Source organism: Canis aureus, chromosome 16, assembly GCF_053574225.1.
Source record: "Canis aureus isolate CA01 chromosome 16, VMU_Caureus_v.1.0, whole genome shotgun sequence".
NCBI lineage: Eukaryota > Metazoa > Chordata > Mammalia > Carnivora > Canidae > Canis > Canis aureus.
Window position 1 is genome coordinate 35,874,499 of NC_135626.1, and position 17,636 is coordinate 35,892,134.

General features: G+C 43.8%; 1 protein-coding gene and 1 pseudogene across 2 annotated transcripts in view; both read right to left on the reverse strand.

The window, feature by feature from the left end:
• Positions 1–16,988, reverse strand: part of B4GALNT2 (beta-1,4-N-acetyl-galactosaminyltransferase 2 (SID blood group)) — a 50,065-nt gene extending 33,077 nt beyond the window's left edge. Inside the window, exon 1 of the mRNA XM_077852879.1 lies at positions 16,874–16,988. Within this exon, the coding sequence (XP_077709005.1) occupies positions 16,874–16,887 (14 nt within the window). The 5' untranslated portion in view covers positions 16,888–16,988. The remainder of the gene's footprint in view (positions 1–16,873) is intronic.
• On the reverse strand, positions 294–1,349 carry LOC144285323 (prohibitin 1-like; annotated as a pseudogene). The gene is made up of 2 exons (XR_013353629.1): positions 899–1,349; positions 294–733 (listed from the first exon to the last, which is right to left on the reverse strand). The product of XR_013353629.1 is annotated as a prohibitin 1-like (transcript).
• Positions 16,989–17,636: the final 648 nt, after the last annotated feature.

The following is a 17,636-nucleotide window of genomic DNA, read 5'->3' on the forward strand; positions in this document are numbered from 1 at the left end:
GGCAGGATCCTGGAGACCCGGGATCGAATCCCACATCGGGCTCCCGGTGCATGGAGCCTGCTTCTCCCTCTGCCTGTGTCTCTGCCTCTCTCTCTCTCTCTGTGTCTCTCATGAATAAATAAAAATTTTTTTTTAAAAATAATTTTTTTTGTTTTTGTTTGTTTGTTTTTAGAGATCTGAAGTGATTTCGCTTTTATTTCCTTCACTTTAAGCCAATCATGAAATCTCACAGTGATTTCTGGGGTGGGGGCAGAAGGATGGTGGTATGTGGTATGTGGGGGCCCGAGGCCGGGCAGGCCAGGCAGGGCTCACTGAGGCAGCTGCAGGAGCACAGACTGCCCAGCCGGCAGGTAGGTGATGTTCCGAGAGCGTGACAGCTGGTACGCGATGTCCTCTGCAGCCTCCAGCTTGCGCAGCTCCATGAGGCCGTCGCCTGCTGTGGCGAGCGAGTTGGCGATCAGCTCAGCTGCCTGGAGCCGCCCTCGGCGGAGATGATGGCCTCCTTCTTCTGCTGCTCAGCCTTTTCCACCACAAATCTGGCTCTCTCTGCTTCCTGCTGAGCCACCTGTTTGGCTTCTACTGCTTCTGTGAACTCCTTCCCAAAGGTCAGATGCATCAAAGACACGTCATCCAGGATGAGCCCAAAGGTTGCTGCTCGCTCTGTTAGGTCATCGCTCACCTGTCTGGAGACCAGCTCTCTCTGGGTGATCAGTTCTCCAGCATCAAAGCGAGCCTGGTTCCAAAGAAGGGCAGAGGAGCCAGTCAGGATGATGACGAAGCAGAAAGGCCAGGAAAAGTACTGCATGCCACATGCCAACCTACCCACTGCCACACTCTTCCTGCCACCTATCTCTTAGGGTCTGGGCTCTAGGCTCCAGGCTGAGGCCCTGTCACTCACCACCACTGACTTGAGGATCTCTGTAGTGATAGACGGTAGCACCCGCTCATCATAGTCCTCCCCAATGCTGGTGAAGATGCGAGGAAGCTGGCTGGCGACTGGTCGGAAAAGGATGCGCAGGGTGATGTTGACATTCTGTAAATCTTTGCTACCAGTGATTATACTGGTACATTTCGTGGTCGAGAGCAGCAATCAAAGATAATAGGCTTCTATACCCAAGGGATGAGAAAGTGAGTCCCTTCTCCTACCACAATGTCCTGTACTCCACGGAACCGGTCAAAGATGACAGCTCTGAGGCCAGCATCCACATTATACAAGGCAGAGTTCACCACTCCTCCTGCAACAGCTAAGGCCGGGCTGCACTTGCCAATGGACCCAAACACTTTGACAGCCATATCTCCTTCTGCTGGACCCACTCATACCTGCTTCCACTCCGACCTCCACATTAATTCCCCAGCCTAAATAAAGTCTTTTAAAAAATATTTTAAAAAATTCCTCAGGTAAAAATAAGTGGCTCCTTTAAGAACAGATGTATCCTTTCTTAACATGGTACAGATTTACATTTCATTTTTTTGGATTTTTATTTTATTTTATTTTATTTTATTTTATTTTATTTTATTATTTTATTTATTTATTTTATTTTGTTTTATTTTATTTTATTTTATTAAAATAAAATGCCCAGCATGGAGCCCAACTTGGGATTTGAACTCATGACCCTAAGATCAGGATCTAAGCTGAGATCAAGAGTAGGATGTTTATCCAACTGACACACCCAGGTGTTCCAAGATTTACATTTCAAACAAAAAATCAGTAAATGTTTAATGATGAAACACTGGAAAATTCTACTATAGCTAGGAACTTGTACCTACTGCTGGGGGCACCTGGGTGGCTCAGCCAGTTGAGCATCTGCCTTTGACTTAGGTCATGATCCTGGGATCTTGGGATCCAGCCCCACATTGGGCTCCCTGCTCAGCAGGAAGTCTGCTTCTCCCTCCCTCTGCCTCTCTGCTCACTCATGTTCTCTCTCTCTCTCTCTCTCTCAAATAAATAATATCTTTTTTTAAAAAAGAATATCCACTGCTATTATTTAACATTGTTATGAAAGTCCTAATCAGCCCAGTAAGATTAGCTTATGGGTTAAAAAAGATGTGTGACAGAAAGGGAAATAAAAGTATCATTATTTACAGATGAAATAATTGCGTACTTGAAAAACTATAATGTATTAAATGAAAAACTATTGGAAATAGTGAGATTGTAGTAGGTTGCAGGTAGCTAGGTGCAAAATAAATATTTCTCAAAAATAATCATTAGAGGGGCACCTGGTTGGCTCAGTTGGTAGAGTGTGCAACTCTTGATTTGGGGATTGTAAATTCAATCCCCACAATAGGTATAGAGATTACTTAAAAATAAAATCTTTTCAAGAAAAAAATCAATAAAGGGATACCAGGGTGGCTCAGCAGTTGAGCATCTGCCTTCAGCTCAGGGCATGATCCGGGATCTGGGATGGAGTCCCACATCGGGCTCCTCACATGGAGCCTGATTCTCTCTCTGCCTATGTCTCTGCCTCTCTCTCTCTGTGTGTGTCTCTCATGAATAAATAAATAAAAATCTTTAAAAAAAAGTTAATAAAAAATAAAAATAATTATTGTAGTTATCATCTAATGACCGACCACTCACTATGTTCTAAACCTCTGCTGAGAGCTTTGTGTGCATTATCGCACTTAATTCGCAGAACAACATAATGAGAGAGGTTGCATTACTCCACCCAGTGCCTAGCTGAGGCTGCAAGAGGAAAAGTAACTTTTTTTTTTTAAAGATTTTATTTATTTATTCATGAGAGACACAGAGACACAGGTAGAGGGAGAAGCAGGCTCCACGTGGGGAGCCCGATGTGGGACTCGATCCCGGGCCAAAGGCGGATGCCCAACCGCTGAGCCACCCAGGCGTCCCAGGAAAAGTAACTTGTGTAATCAGTGATGGATGCAGGAAACCAGACCACACTTCTAAAAGTTACACTAAGCAGTTTTCTAAATGCCAGTGACAATGGGTCAAACATAATGAAAGAAGAGATCTGGTTCCAATTAACAACATGAAAGTATAGAATACCCAGGCAAAGACGTGTGAGACCAGATATGGCAAAGACTCTGAAGGTGGCCCATGCGATCCTGGTCTCCTGGTCCTATCTGGATACTTGGGAAAATCCTGAAATCATGCAATCTTGAGTTGTGAATCTTCTTTAAATCTATTCCCATGCCAGAATCTTATCAACAACCAAGACAAAAAAAAAAATGTTTTAAGATTTTTATTTTTAAGTCATCTCTACACACAACATGGGGCTGAAACCCATAAATGCCCAGATCAACAGTCATATGCTCTACCGACTGACCAGCTAGGCAGCCCAACATCCAAAAAATATAGAGGTTAAGTACCAAAATACCCAGCACAATACTTATATATTTTTAGTGTCTTATAGATTAAAATCTCAGGAACCATGAACACTCTCATCCGATGTGAACACTCATCCGTCAGCTTTATGCAACCGCTGATTTTTGTTGGATTTTAATCAAGTCTTACAGTGATTTTTTTTTTTTTTTTTTTTTTTGCCTTTCTATAAATCTCATTTTGTGCTATAATAGAAAACCTCCATTTGGGGCACTGGGTGGCTCAGTTGGTAAAGTGTCTGCCTTGGGCTCAGGTCATGATCTCTGGGTCCTGGGATCAAGCCCCAGGTCTGGCTCCCTTCTCAGCGGGGAGTCTACTTCTCCCTCTCCCTCTGCCCTTCCCCCTACTTGTCCTCTCTCTCTCAAATAAATAGATAAAAATCTTAAAAAAAAAAAAAGAAAACCTCCATTTGGAAACTCTGCATTGTAAAGAAGCACAACTGTAAAGTCTTCGGAAAAAAGTTGTACAGTTCATTGATTGTTTGCATATGGTGTGCAATTTAACTGCGAAAGCCTGAAAACAAATGAGAGGGCTCTTCATATTTTTAATAAAAGGTTGTTTTTGTCTTGTGCAGAACATGTAGAATATATCCTTTAACTTAGTAACTATTTTGTAAAAGGCAGTGATACTTTGTTATTGAAACTAAAATGAATTTTAAATTATAAAATTTCTGAACAACTCATAATTTTTATATACCTATCAGTTGTTCACCACTTTTTTTGAAGTGTGATTTTTTTTCTTTTCTTCCCAATCTCTCCTTTAAAAAAAAGGAAGTGAGTTTCTACCAATGAATTGAGCAGAAGTCTAATATATAACAGGTTTCCCCCACTCTTTGAAACGAGAGTGATCCTATGAGACCTTTCATAAGGCTTTGAAATGGTACAAAGCAAAGAGGCAATTACCATGAATTTATACGGAAAAATTTTCAGTGTTCTCAGATCTCCAAACTACACATAGGCTTTTTTGATACCTTAGGAACATCTTGCTAACGGATGCACAAAAGAAATGGAGATAATACAGGTGCTCGCAGACAGTGCAAAGCTCCGTTGGCTTGATGTTGAGATGCTGAGTGTAGTTCCCAGGAAAGATGCTTGGTGGCGCCACTGTGGCTGCTCAGGGTGCGCGCCGCCTCTCTACAGCGGGCTTGCAAACCATATGGAGAGCGCTTTTTTTGCTTTTCACCCTTTTTTTCGCTTTTCATCTTTTTTCACAAAAGCAAAAATTCTCTTTGGATTTCTTTTCGTTAACAAAAGAGTAAGTACTAATGTAGGTCTTTCATCAAAGCCAGGTAGCATAACATGAACCTGCAAAAAACAGGAGATGGCCTGCGTATGCCTTCTGAGCTGTGTTACCTAATTTTTAGATACTTGATAATTTGTTTTATTATGGTAATTTTTGTTTTATTACTTGATAATCCGTTTATTAAAAAATTATATACGTTAATATTAGTTCAATTATATATTTCTGTTGTCTGGGAATGTATGTTACAGTTCTTTTTTTAAAGATTTATTTATTTATTTTTATTTATGATAGATACAGAGAGAGAGAAAGAGGCAGAGACACAGGAGGAGGGAGAAGCAGGCCCCATGCCGGGAGCTCAACGTGGGACTCCATCCCAGGACTCCAGGACCACGCCCTGGGCCAAAGGCAGGTGCCAAACCACTGAGCCACCCAGGGAACCTCCCCCACCCCTTTTTTTTTAAGATTTTATTTATCCATTCATGCAAGACAGAGGCAGAAACATAGGCAGAGGGAGAAGCAGGCTCCCTGCTGGGAGCCCAATGTGGAACTTGATCCCAGAACCCCGGGATCATGCCCTGGGCCAAAGGCAGACACTCAACCACTGAGCCACCCAGGTGCCCTATGTTATAGTTCTTTGGGAGAAATAATTTGTCTTATGTTCACGAGCTTGAAAAACCCTCGTGTGAGAGTTCAAATATCTAAATAAATATTGAAATGCATATATTATTTTAAAGATTTTATTTATTTATTCATGAGAGTCTCTCTGTGTCTCTCATGAATAAATAAGATCTTTAAAAAAAACAAAAACCAAAAAAAAAAAATAAGATCTTTAAAAAAAACAAAAACCAAAAACACTAAGACCTTATTGGATTGGATACACCCAGACTGCCCAACATGTCTTTTTTTTTTAAAGATTTTTATTATTTATTTATGAGACAGAGAGAGAGAGAGAGAGAGAGAGGCAGAGACACAGGCAGTGGGAGAAGCAGGCTCCACACAGGGAGCCCGATGTGGGACTCAATCCCGGGTCTTCAGGATCATGCCCTGGGCTGAAGGTGGCACTAAACCACTGAACCACCCAGGCTGCCCACCAACATATCTATTTAAAGTGTGTAGTCACAGAGTCACAGAAAAAAATATCTGAAATGATATACACCAAGTTGTTAATTATAGTCAATGTGAATAATCAGATTACAGTGAGGAATTTTTCAATCAACATGTTCTTTTTTCTTTTTTAAGATTTTATTTATTTGAGAAAGATAGAGAAAGATAGTGATGTAGGGCTCAATCCCAGGACCCTGGGATCATGACTTGAGCCGAAGGCAGACGCTTAATCGACTGAGACACCCAGGTACTGCTAATCAAGATGTTCTTATATCAACATATTCCTATACTCTCTCTTACTTTTTGCAGTGATCAAGAATTAATTTTGTGGGGATGCCTGGGTAGACACACATGCAGAAAATTAGTGTTTACTTCTCTTACTCAGGTTGGGCCATGTGATCAGACCTCTCTCAACTTTGGGGTTCTGATTTACAGAACCTGGTTCCAGCTAGGGACAGCATTTGTGATGCAGTCACAAATAGGAACTGTTTGGTAGGAGATTACCAGTAAAATACTAAGCAGCTGAATTTTTATCCAGTAACGACAAGTGTTCTACAATGATGCAACTACACTGTTCGTGTCACTAAGTGGGAACTGCTTAAAATTATAATCCTACGAGTCTGCTATTCTGGTTGAAGCAAATTTGAAAAACATTCAAGAAATTGCCAAATGCAATTTATGAAGTCAGTGAGAGATAAGGAAATGAGTCAGTCATCTGGATCAGCTGGTGGCAACTTGTCCCTTCAAGTCAGGTGAAATAACTTAACCCTGCCAAGCAGTGCTCCTATGCCAGGTGCAGAACTTTGGGACCATGCAGAAACTGCAGGAGTGGCTTGGGATCTCTCTCTCTGTGATAAATAAATAAATAAATAAATAAATAAATAAATAAATAAATAAATAAAATCTTTTAAAAAATAAATAAAATATCTACTCAGTGAAACACACCACTGAAATAAAAATAGTAATATTGGACTACTGAAATGGTTCCTAACAAATAGGAGAGTAAAGATTTAATCTTAATTCACTAATGCAAAAAACTTTAAGACACCAATTAATAAGTGGACACAGAATATGAAAAATTGACCCAGGAAGAGGTATATCTACTGGCAAACACATAGGAAAATATTTGTTCTCACTGGAAGTTAATAATATTAAAATTAAAATAACTTTGAAATAGGATTTTATGCCTATTAACAACCAAATAAGTTCTGGTGAGATTTTAGGCAAAAGTGGTATATACACACTGCTTTTGCATACCATGGTTGGGAATTTGGGGTTGCAAATATCAGAAACCCATTCAAGTTATATACATAATAACTATGAATTACTATATACAATTGACAAAATAGAACAACACAGATTTAAACTGTGTGAGTCCACTTACATGCAGATTTTTCTCAATAAATATATTAGAAAATATTTTGGAGATCCGCCACAATTTGAAAAACTTGGAGACAAACTGTAGCTTAAAAATACCAAAAAAGTGGGACGCCTGGTTGGCTCAGTGGTTGAGCGCCTGCCTTTGGCTCAGGGCGTGATCCTGGAGTCCCAGGATTGAGTCCCACATCCGGCTTCCTGCATGGAGTCTGCTTCTCCCTCTGCCTGTGTCTCTGTCTCTCTCTGTGTGTCTCTCATGAATAAATAAATAAAATCTTAACAACAACAAAAAATACAAGAAGAGAAAAAAGAAGAGGTTAGGTATTCTTTAAGAATACATATATAACATATACATAGACTGTAGACATAGACACATCAACAGGAGACTACTAGTACTTAAGTTTTGGGGGAGTCAAAAGAGATACGTGGATTTTTCAAGGTGCAGGAGTTATGGGCAGGGGAGTCAGTGTGCATAATCCCTGTTTTGTTTCAGGATCAACTGTAATTCTATAGTAATAATGATTAATTGTTTCACAATATTATTAGGAGTACAAATAATATCAGCTCTATTTTCTTGAGCTCAATTAAAATTAGCTATACCCTATCCTTGCTGCAAGAGTCCAAAACCAGTCTCATGGAGTTTCCACTTCCTCTACTGGCTCATCTAAGAGCCTTACCGGCAAGAGGGCCTTCTGCCTCCAGTACGAGCAGGCTGAGCAATTCAGACCAACTTTCCCACTGTTGACAACTGGAACAGCTGAACCAAAAGCAAAACCAAAAACCTGTCTGCTTGAAGGACTCAGATGGCTACCAAGGTAGTGAATTACAGGGGGAGGATTGGACGATGGGTAATGGAGGCTAAGGAATGAGGTTGCTTTTCCTCTGATGTGTTTACCAATTCCTAAGGGGGCAGCTGAGAGGCTGAGCATGCTTTTCTCAGCCTTTTATGATTAGGGGAATAAATATTAGAGCCCAAGATCCACTACTGGTGGAGGTAGGGTTGGGGTTCCCAGGAGAATCCCTTCTCTTTGCTTTGGAGCTTCAGTGGACTACTCCAGGAAAAGGGGTAAAGCTGAAACAGGCTTGGCCGCTAGGCTGCCCAACATCTCTTGGGAATTGAACTGAGGCAATCACATTTTGCCAATGCTCCCGGAGTCTAGCAGAACCAAACATAAACTGTCATTTCTGGAGGCAGCCTACATCTCAGATTATTTCCACAAGCTATTTTGTAAAGACAATATTTAGCACATATGGAGATCACATTTTTAAAAAGATTTTATTTATTTATTCATGAGAGAAACAGAGAGAGAGGCAGAAACACAGGCAGAAGAAGAAGCAGGCTCCATGCAGGGAGCCTGACATGGGACTCGATCCCATGTCTCCAGGATCACGCCCTGGACTGAAAGCGGCACCAAACTGCTGAGCCACCCAGGCATCCTGGAGATCACATTTTTTAGATGAGGCAACACCCAGCTCAAACCAAACCAGACACGAGGCTTGATTTGGAATTCTCAGACATATTGTAAACTTAGTAGTATTGCAAAGCTGGAGAATTGTAAATTAATGATTTGAGTATTTCTTTTTTTTTTAAAGATTTTATTTATTTATTTATAGAAACAGAGAGAGAGGCAGAGACACAGGCAGAGGGAGAAGCAGGCACCATACAGAGAGCCTGACATGAGACTCGATCCCGGGTGTTCAGGATCACGCCCTGGGCAGCAGGCGGCGCTAAACCGCTGTGCCACTGGGGCTGCCCCCCCCCCTTTTAAGATTTTTTATATATTTATTCATGAGAGGCACAAAGAGAGAGGCAGAGACATAGGCTGAGAGAGAAGCAGGCTCCCTGCCCGATGTGGGACTCGATCCCAGATCCCGGGATCATGCCCTGGGCCAAAGGCAGATGCTCAATCGCTGAGCCACCCAGGCATCCCTTGAGTATTTCAACACAGAATTGAAGAGTACAAAAAAGACCCAGATGGAATTTTTTTTTTTTTTTTTATGATAGTCACAGAGAGAGAGAGAGAGAGAGAGGCAGAGACACAGGCAGAGGGAGAAGCAGGCTCCATGCACCGAGAGCCCGATGTGGGATTCGATCCCGGGTCTCCAGGATCACGCCCTGGGCCAAAGGCAGGAGCTAACCCGCTGCGCCACCCAGGGATCCCCCAGATGGAAATTTTTGAAGTAAAAAATAAAATAACAGTTTTGATGGCTTAGTGGTTAAATTTAACAATTAGACAAGACTAGAAGACAAAGCAGAAGGCAACCACCAAAATGAAAGGTGGAAGAAGAAAGGATTTTCAATTACCTGAAAGGAGCACCTGGCTGGCTCAGTTAGTAGAGCATGTGACTCTTTTTTTTTTTTTTTTTTTTTAGATTTTATTTATTTATTCATGAGAGACACACACAGAGAGAGACAGGCAGAGGGAGAAGCAGGCTCCATGCAGGGAGCCCACGGTGGGACTGGAGCCCACGGTGGGACTCGATCCCAGGACTCCAGGATCATGCCCTGGGCCGAAGGCAGGCGCTAAACTGCTGAGCCACCCAGGCATCCCCCCGAGCATGTGACTCTTGATCTTAGGGCTGTGGGTTCAAGCCCTACGTTGGATGTAGAGATTACTTAAAAAACCAAAATCTTCCTGAAAAATAAATAACTGGAAAGAAATAAGGATATAGAGGATGCAGCAAGTATAGGAGGAGAGGATGGAGTAGAGTAATATTTGAAGAAAAGATGGTTAAAAACGTTCAAAACTAATGAGAGACCTCATTGCATGCTTTCCAGAAGTTCTACAAGCCACAGGCAGGGAAATGTTAAAATAAATACACACCGAACGACATCAAAGCAAAAATGCCGAAAATTAAAGGAGACCAATCTTTTAAAAGCAGCCAGAGAAGAAAAGATTACGTTCAAAAGAGGTTGCTAGCTGACTTTCCCAGAGGATACATGGGAAGCCAGAGACATTGAAATACCTTCCGCACCAGAAAAAAAATTCAAGGATGAAGGTGAGACAACATTTTCAGACGAACAGCATTTGAAGGAACTTGTCACTAGCAAAGGAACAACAGCAAACACGCTGTCCTAGGTGGGAGGTCATAAGGAAAGGTTGAAGAGAAATCAAAATGGCAAATAAGTGGGTAAATCCAGGTAATTACTGACTACATAAAGTAATAATACTGTTTTGTATACCATAGAACCAAAAAAAAAAAAAAAGAAAGAAAAAGAAAAAGAAAAAAAGAGAAAGAGAGAAAAAGAGAAAGAAAAAGAAAGCAAAATAAGTCAGGAAAGGCAGTAAACAGATTAAAAGTATTTCGAAGTGTTTGCATTACCCAGGAAAAGGATTAAAAATACCATGTAATTTTATTTTATTTAAAGATTTTATTTATTTATTCATGAGAGACACACAGAGAGAGGCAGAGACATAGGCAGAGGGAGAAGCAGGCTCCCTGTGGGGAGTCCAGTATGGGACTTGATCCCCAGACCCCAGGATCACAACCTGAGCCAAAGGCAGACACCTAACCGCTGAGCTGCCCAGGCGTCCCTGAAGTAGATTTTATTTCATTTTTTAAAAGATTTTATTTATTCATGAGAGACACAGAGAGAGAGACAGAGAGAGAGAGAGGCAGAGACACAGGCAGAGGGAGAAGCAGGCTCCATGCACTGGGAGCCCGACGTGGGACTTGATCCCGGGTCTCCAGGACCAGGCCCTGGGCTGAAGGCAGCGCTAAACCGCTGAGCAACCAGGGCTGCCCACCTGAAGTAGATTTTATTTTATTTTATTTTATTTTATTTTATTTTATTTTATTTTATTTTATTTTATTTTATTTTATTTTTATTTATTTTTGACAGTCACACACAGAGAGAGAGAGAGAGAGAGAGAGAGAGAGGCAGAGACACAGGCAGAGGGAGAAGCAGGCTCCATGCACTGGGAGCCCGAAGTGGGATTCGATCCTGGGTCTCCAGGATCGCGCCCTGGGCCAAAGGCAGGCGCTAAACCGCTGTGCCACCCAGGGATCCCCATGAAGTAGATTTTAAAGACAAAAAACCAAACCACAGATACTTCAAAGTTGTAAAATATTCAGTTCACAAGAAGAAATTCCTTTTCCTAATATCAGTGTCCCAAAATATATAAAAGAAAATACTGAAAGCATTACAAGAAAAAATAGACAAATCGACAATCACAGTGAGAGATTTTAACATACTATCCTCCCTAGCCATTAGAGCAAACAAACAAGAAATTAGCAACCATTCAGATTATATGAACCAATCATCAAACTTGATACAAAAAACATACAGAATATTACATGCAGAATACACATTCCTTTCATACATACACAAAACCTCATGAATGTTGGATCAGGAATGAAGTCTAAAATTTCAAAGAATTGGTGTTTTTCTGTATGTTGGCAAATTGAACACCAATAAAAAATAAGTTTATTATTAAAAAATAATAAAAAATAAAATAAAATTTCAAAGAATTGGGGGATCCCTGGGTGGCTCAGTGGTTTAGCGCCTGCCTTTGGCCCAGGGCGCAATCCTGGAGTCCCGGGATCGAGTCCTGCATCGGGCTCCCGACATGGAGCCTGCTTCTCCCTCTGCCTGTGTCTCTGCCCCCCCCCCTGTGTCTATCATAAATAAATAAATAAATAAATAAATAAATAAATAAATAAATAAATAAATAAATCTTTAAAAATAAATAAAATTTCAAAGAATTTAAATAATCAAGAATCTATTTTCTGGCCCCCATGCAATTAAGCTAGCAGCAAAATTAAAAATGTAACTAGAGGGCAGCCCAGGTGGCTCAGCGGTTTAGCACCGCCTTCAGCCCAGGGTGTGATCCTGGGGACCCGGGATCGAGTCCCACATCAGGCTCCCTGCATGGAGCCTGCCTCTCCCTCTGCCTGTGTCTCTGCCTCTCTGTGTGTGTGTATCTCTCATGAATAAATAAATAAAATCTTTAGGAAAAAAAAGTAACTAGAAAAATCTCTGTTCTTAGAAATTCAGAAATACACCTCTAAGTAATCACAGGTCAAAGAAGAAATTGCAGTGGAAATTAGTGGTGTGACATAAATGAAAATGAAAAATACTACATATTGGGCAGCCCTGGTGGCGCAGTGGTTTAGCACCGCCTTCAGCCCGTGGTGTGATCCTGGAGACCAGGGATCGAGTCCCATGTCAGGCTCCCTGCGTGGAGCCTGCTTCTCCCTCTGCCTGTGTCTCTGCCTCTCTCTTTCTCTGTCTCTATGAATAAATAAATAAAAAAATCTTAAAAAAAAAAGAAAAATACTACATATCAAAATCTTGGGGAAGTAGGTAGAAAAGCAATACTTAGAAATATATTATAGCAACATCTTCCATAAAATCCCCTAATGACCTGCTGATCTTAACCCTCTATTTTGTCAACCATTTACTTAAAAAAAAAAAACATATTGAGCCTTCATAAAACTGGCATTCTAGCATGGCATTCCACCCTCCCTTAACTTCTTCATTATAGAAGTCCAGCGCCACCAGCTACCCACCGGGGTCAGCCGTTATGGATCAGAACTATCCACCAAGGCCACCGTGAATGTCAGGAAGAGGCCATGCATGTGGCTAACAGCCCACAGCGTAGAACCATACCGCACTCAAGATGGCACAGTGGAGGAGCCCCTTTGGCAGAGGGGGTGGGCTGTGTGGAACCTACTGGTTGAGGTGGGCCAGGACGATTTTCACGCCCTAGAAATAATCTCTGAAGGCAGAATCTGAGCCAGGGAACAACACGTTTAATCAAAGCTCTGTCTCTAATCTCTTTCTTCATAGAATTAACTTACATCCATTCAACGGGGAGTGCCAACTATGCCTGGCACTTCACTAGGCAGCAAGAGAATGGAAAGAAACCCAACTGTGGTCCCTTTCCTCGAGGAACACAGCATTTAATAAGGGGGGACAAATCACATAAACAAATTCTCTCTAGGGTGAGAAAGAGGGGATAGAAGGAGGGGGAGAGGTGGGGGCAGAGAGAGAGAGAGAGACAAGGGAGAAAGACTTTCTAAAATTTGAAAATGTCCATATGCAAAGGTAATCCTGGTCACTTTTAACTTTGCTCATGGCATTTCATATTACTCAGTCACTCTGGCAAAATAGTACAAGTCATAAATCTTGATTTTGAGTCAGAGCTCTTCTAGTTTCCAGCTGGGTAACCTTGAACTAGTGATACCATCTCTCTGAGCATATTACTTTATCTGTCAAAACGATTGTTTTTAGAAGTTAATTATTTCTTTGCTTGTGTTTTCAACCACCCATTTCTTTGCTTGTGTTTCCTTTTCTTGTCTTCATTGAACTTGCAAATGGTTTAGTTTGTGTCAAGGTTGAAGGTTGCTCAGTCATGCAGGCCTCCTAAAAACTCCTCTGAACACATGACAGAAGGATCTGGGGAAAATGTCCCCAATGGAATATTACTCAGCCACCAAGAAAATAAATCTTGCCATTTGCAACGATGTGGATGGAACTAAAGTGTATTATGCTAACCAAAATAAGTCAATCAGAGAAAGACAATTACACAATTTCACTCATATGTGGAATTTAAGAAACAAAACAGGATCATAGGGGAAGGGAGGGAAATATAAAACAAGACAATATCAGAGAGGGAGACAAACCATAGGAGACTCTTAACCATAAGAAACAAACAGGGTTGCTGGAGGGAGAGGGATGGGAGATGGGGTAACTGGGTGATAGGCATTAAAGAGGGCATGTGATGTAATGAGCAGTGGGTGTTATACACAATTGATTAATCACTGAACTCTACTTCTGAAACTAATAATATACTATGTTAATTATTGAATTTAAATAAAATTAAATTTTAAAATAAATAAAAATGCATTATGTTAACATCTGGTAGGTTGACGATTGCTATTTTTAACGACTTAACAAATACATTTTTCTAAATTTTCTGTTTTAATGTTTCATGTGGTAACAGGAATAGATAAAACTCATATTAAACAAAAGCTCCTGGGGAACCTGGGGGGCTCAGTCTGTTAAGCCTCCAACTCTTGATTTTGGCTCAGGTCATGATCTCAGGATGGTGAGATCAAGAGTCCCACATGGGGCTCTGTGCTAGACATGAAGCCTGCTTGGGATTCTCTCTCTCCCTCTGCCTTACCCCTCTTTCTCTTTCACTCTCTCTAATAAAAAATTTTAAAATTTTGGGGCACCAGGGTGGCTTAGTGGTTGAGTGTCAATCTAGGGAGGGGGCAGTACTGGATCAATCTAGAACAGGGTCTACACCTAATACAAGAGTGCTCCATAGTGTGGGAAAAGAAATGAATTTACCAATTTACTGAGTTTACACCTGGCACCATGATGATCATTTCTAGGGTTGGTAGGGTGTGTCCTAGAGGGACAAAATTAGAAATACCCATTTCAAAGTCAAAAAAATTTTTTTTAAGATTTTTTTATTCATTCATGAGAGACACAGAGAGAGGCAAAGACATAAGCAGAGGGAGAAACAGAGGAGGTCCTCTCCACAGAGGAGCCTGATGCGGGACTTGATCCTAGGACCCCGGGATCACGAGGGGAGCCAAACACAGGTGCTTAACCACTGAGCCGCCCAGATGTTCCCTCCTTTTTTTTTTAAAGAAGGGAGACAGAACATAAAGACTCCTAACTCTGGGAAATGAGCTAGGGGTGGTGGAAGGGGAGGAGGGTGGGGGGTGGGGGTGAGTGGGTGATGGGCACTGAGGGGGGCACTTGACGGGATGAGCACTGGGTGTTGTTCTGTATGCTGGCAAATTGAACACCAATAAAAAATAAATTTATTGTTAAAAAAATAAAAAGATAAAAAAAAATAAAAATAAAAATAAAAATAAAAGTAGGCTCCACACCCAGTGGGGCTCAACTCACTCTGAGATCACCACCTGAACTAAGATCAAGTGTGGGATGCTTAACCGACTAAGCCACTCAGGTGCTCCCAAATCAGATATTTTTTAATTAAAAAAGAAAAAACTAGGGGCACCTAGCTGGCTCAGTGAGTGGAGCATTGGGACTCTTGCTATCCCGGAGGTGAGTTTGAGCCCCACTAGCATGTAGAGATTCCTTAAAAAACAAAAACAAAAAGCTTGGGGCATCTGGGTGACTAAGCTGGTTGAGTGTCTTCCTTAGGTTCAGGTCGTGATCCTGGAGTCCTGGGATCCAGCCCCAGTTGGTCTCCCTGCCCCGTGGGGAGCCCGCTTCTCCCTCTCCCTTTGCAGCTCTCCCTGCTTGTGTGCTCTCTCTCTCTCAAGTAAATAAAAGAAATCTTAATAAATAAATAAATAAATAAATAAATAAATAAATAAATAAATAAATAAAATCTTAAAAAATAACCTTAAAAAAAGGAAAAGAAAAGTAAAAAGGCAAAGAAAAGTTTAAAAGAATTCATTTTCTCTGAGGAAGAAATGTTAGATACCCCCAAATCACAGAAGCCAGCAGGCTTAAGATCACAAAGCTATAAGGCTAGCAAACAACATCAATTGAAACCAAGACTTTTGGTGCCTTCCAGCTGTCCATATGTGAAGGGAAAGTCAACTCTGCCAAGACCTTGCAGCTTTAAATTAGTTGGCACCACGCCTGATGCCAGGACTCCTCGGTCTGGCATTAAGGAATGTGGGGTGGGGGAAATGCTGGGGAAGAAAGGACACTAGAATGAAAGCCGGCCCTGGAACATTCGTGGTCACAAGGGTTGCCTCCCTTTCCCTCTCTCCGCCACCTCCTCTGTATAACTTGTGCTTCATTTTATTATTATTTTTAAAAGATTTTGTTTATTTATTCATGAGAGACACAGAGAGATGGGCAGAGACAGAGGCAGAGAAACAGGTTCCTTGCTGGGAGCCCCAGGCGAAACTGGATCCCAGGACCCCGGGATCACGACCTGAGCCAAAGGCAGATACTGAACCACTGAGCCACCCAGGTGCCCCTTGTGCTTCATTTTAATGCCTATAAAACATGAGTGCAACCCCCCCCCCCAACATCAGTCATCTCGCGAACACTGTTTTGCAAGATTAAGCAAGATGACAGTCTTGTCAGTGTTAAATGAAAAAATTATTGAAAATTAAGGGCAGCCCGGGAGCCCAGCGGTTTAGCGCCGCCTTCGGCCAGGGCATGATCCCGGAGATCTGGGTTCGAGTCCCGCGTCGGGCTCCCTGCATGGAGCCTGCTTCTCCCTCGCCTGTGTCTCTGCCTCTCTCTCTGTGTCTCTAATGAATAAATACATATTAAAAAAAAAAAAGAAAGAAAAGAAACTTTGGAGAACAAAGGCACAGAACGCAGTGTGATCCTTTTCGGTAGGCTATAAACGCGAAATCAGATCTGCTTCTCCCCGTGATTATTCCGCTGGTCCTCGGGCTCTTCAGCGCCCCGGGCTACAGGACAGCCGCTGCCTCTGCGTCTGCCGGGACGCCGCGCGCCGGGGCACCCGAAACCCGACTTGCTAAAGCCCCCGACTGCTCGGGCCGTTTTCGGAGCCGCCTCGGCTGCCCGTCCGCCCGGAGCCCGCGGTCCCCCAGGTCAGAGCCCCCGGGGCCCAAGCCGCGCCACCCTCCCCGGCCGAATCCCACGCTCGGGATGTCTACGCGACACCCCCAGCCACCTGAGGCGACCTCCGGGTCCAGTTCTCCCAACTGGAAAACCAGGGCCCCCTGGGGGTGCGGCGTTGGGGAAAGAACCGGGGCTCGCTCTCTTGCGGGGGCGGGGGCCGCGGGGGGACAGGTCGGGCTGAGTCTGGAGCCCGCGGCGTCCCCGGCCGCCGGCAGCGCGCCCTCCAAGGTCCACTTCCCATTGCTGTCTGCGCCCGGGACACTCACCGGCACCAGGTCATCCCGAATCCCGCCGCTGGCCACGCTGCAGTGCGCGACCGCCACCCCGCCGACCGCCCCCGGCAAATTCCCGGGAGCCGGGCAGGTGGAGGAAGCCGGGAGACGGAGGCGGGTCCCCGCCCACCGCGCCCCAACGCCCGCCCACCCCTGGCTCCGCCGTGCGCCCAGGGGGCCAGTCCGCCCGTGCGCCTGCGTCCTGGCTTGGGGACCCCTGAGCCTCGCACACACTGACCCGCCACGGGCCCACGCCCTGGGGACCTGGAGGAGGTGCGGAGAAAGCCACAGCCCCTCCGGGGATACCTGCGGGGAACCCGCTCGGCGCTACACGCTTTATTTGCGTTGTGCCGTTTATTTGTCACAACGGCCCTAAGAGGAGCGAGTACAATTATTAGCCCGACTTTGGGGACGGGGAAACTGAGGCAACGTGGGGCGATCAGCCAGTAGGTGGAGGGGCTGCGATGGGAACCGCGGCCGGGGCACTGGGGAGCCGCCGGCGAGTGGAGCGTTTGCTGTCCCGAGCGGGCCAGTCTCCGCCGCGTCGGTGGCCCGAGGTGACAGGGCGCGTCGGTTCAGCGCATCACCCAACCCCCGCAAGGCCAGAGGCTGGGAGGCGCTGGACAGGAGCGCGGTCACCGCGGCGCGCGCTTCCCTCCTCCCGCCGCTCCTCGCTCCGCGGGGAACCCCAGGGCTCCCCGCCCCAGGCTGCGATCCGTCCCCGCCCTTCTCTCGCCATCTCCCAGCCTTAGTCTGG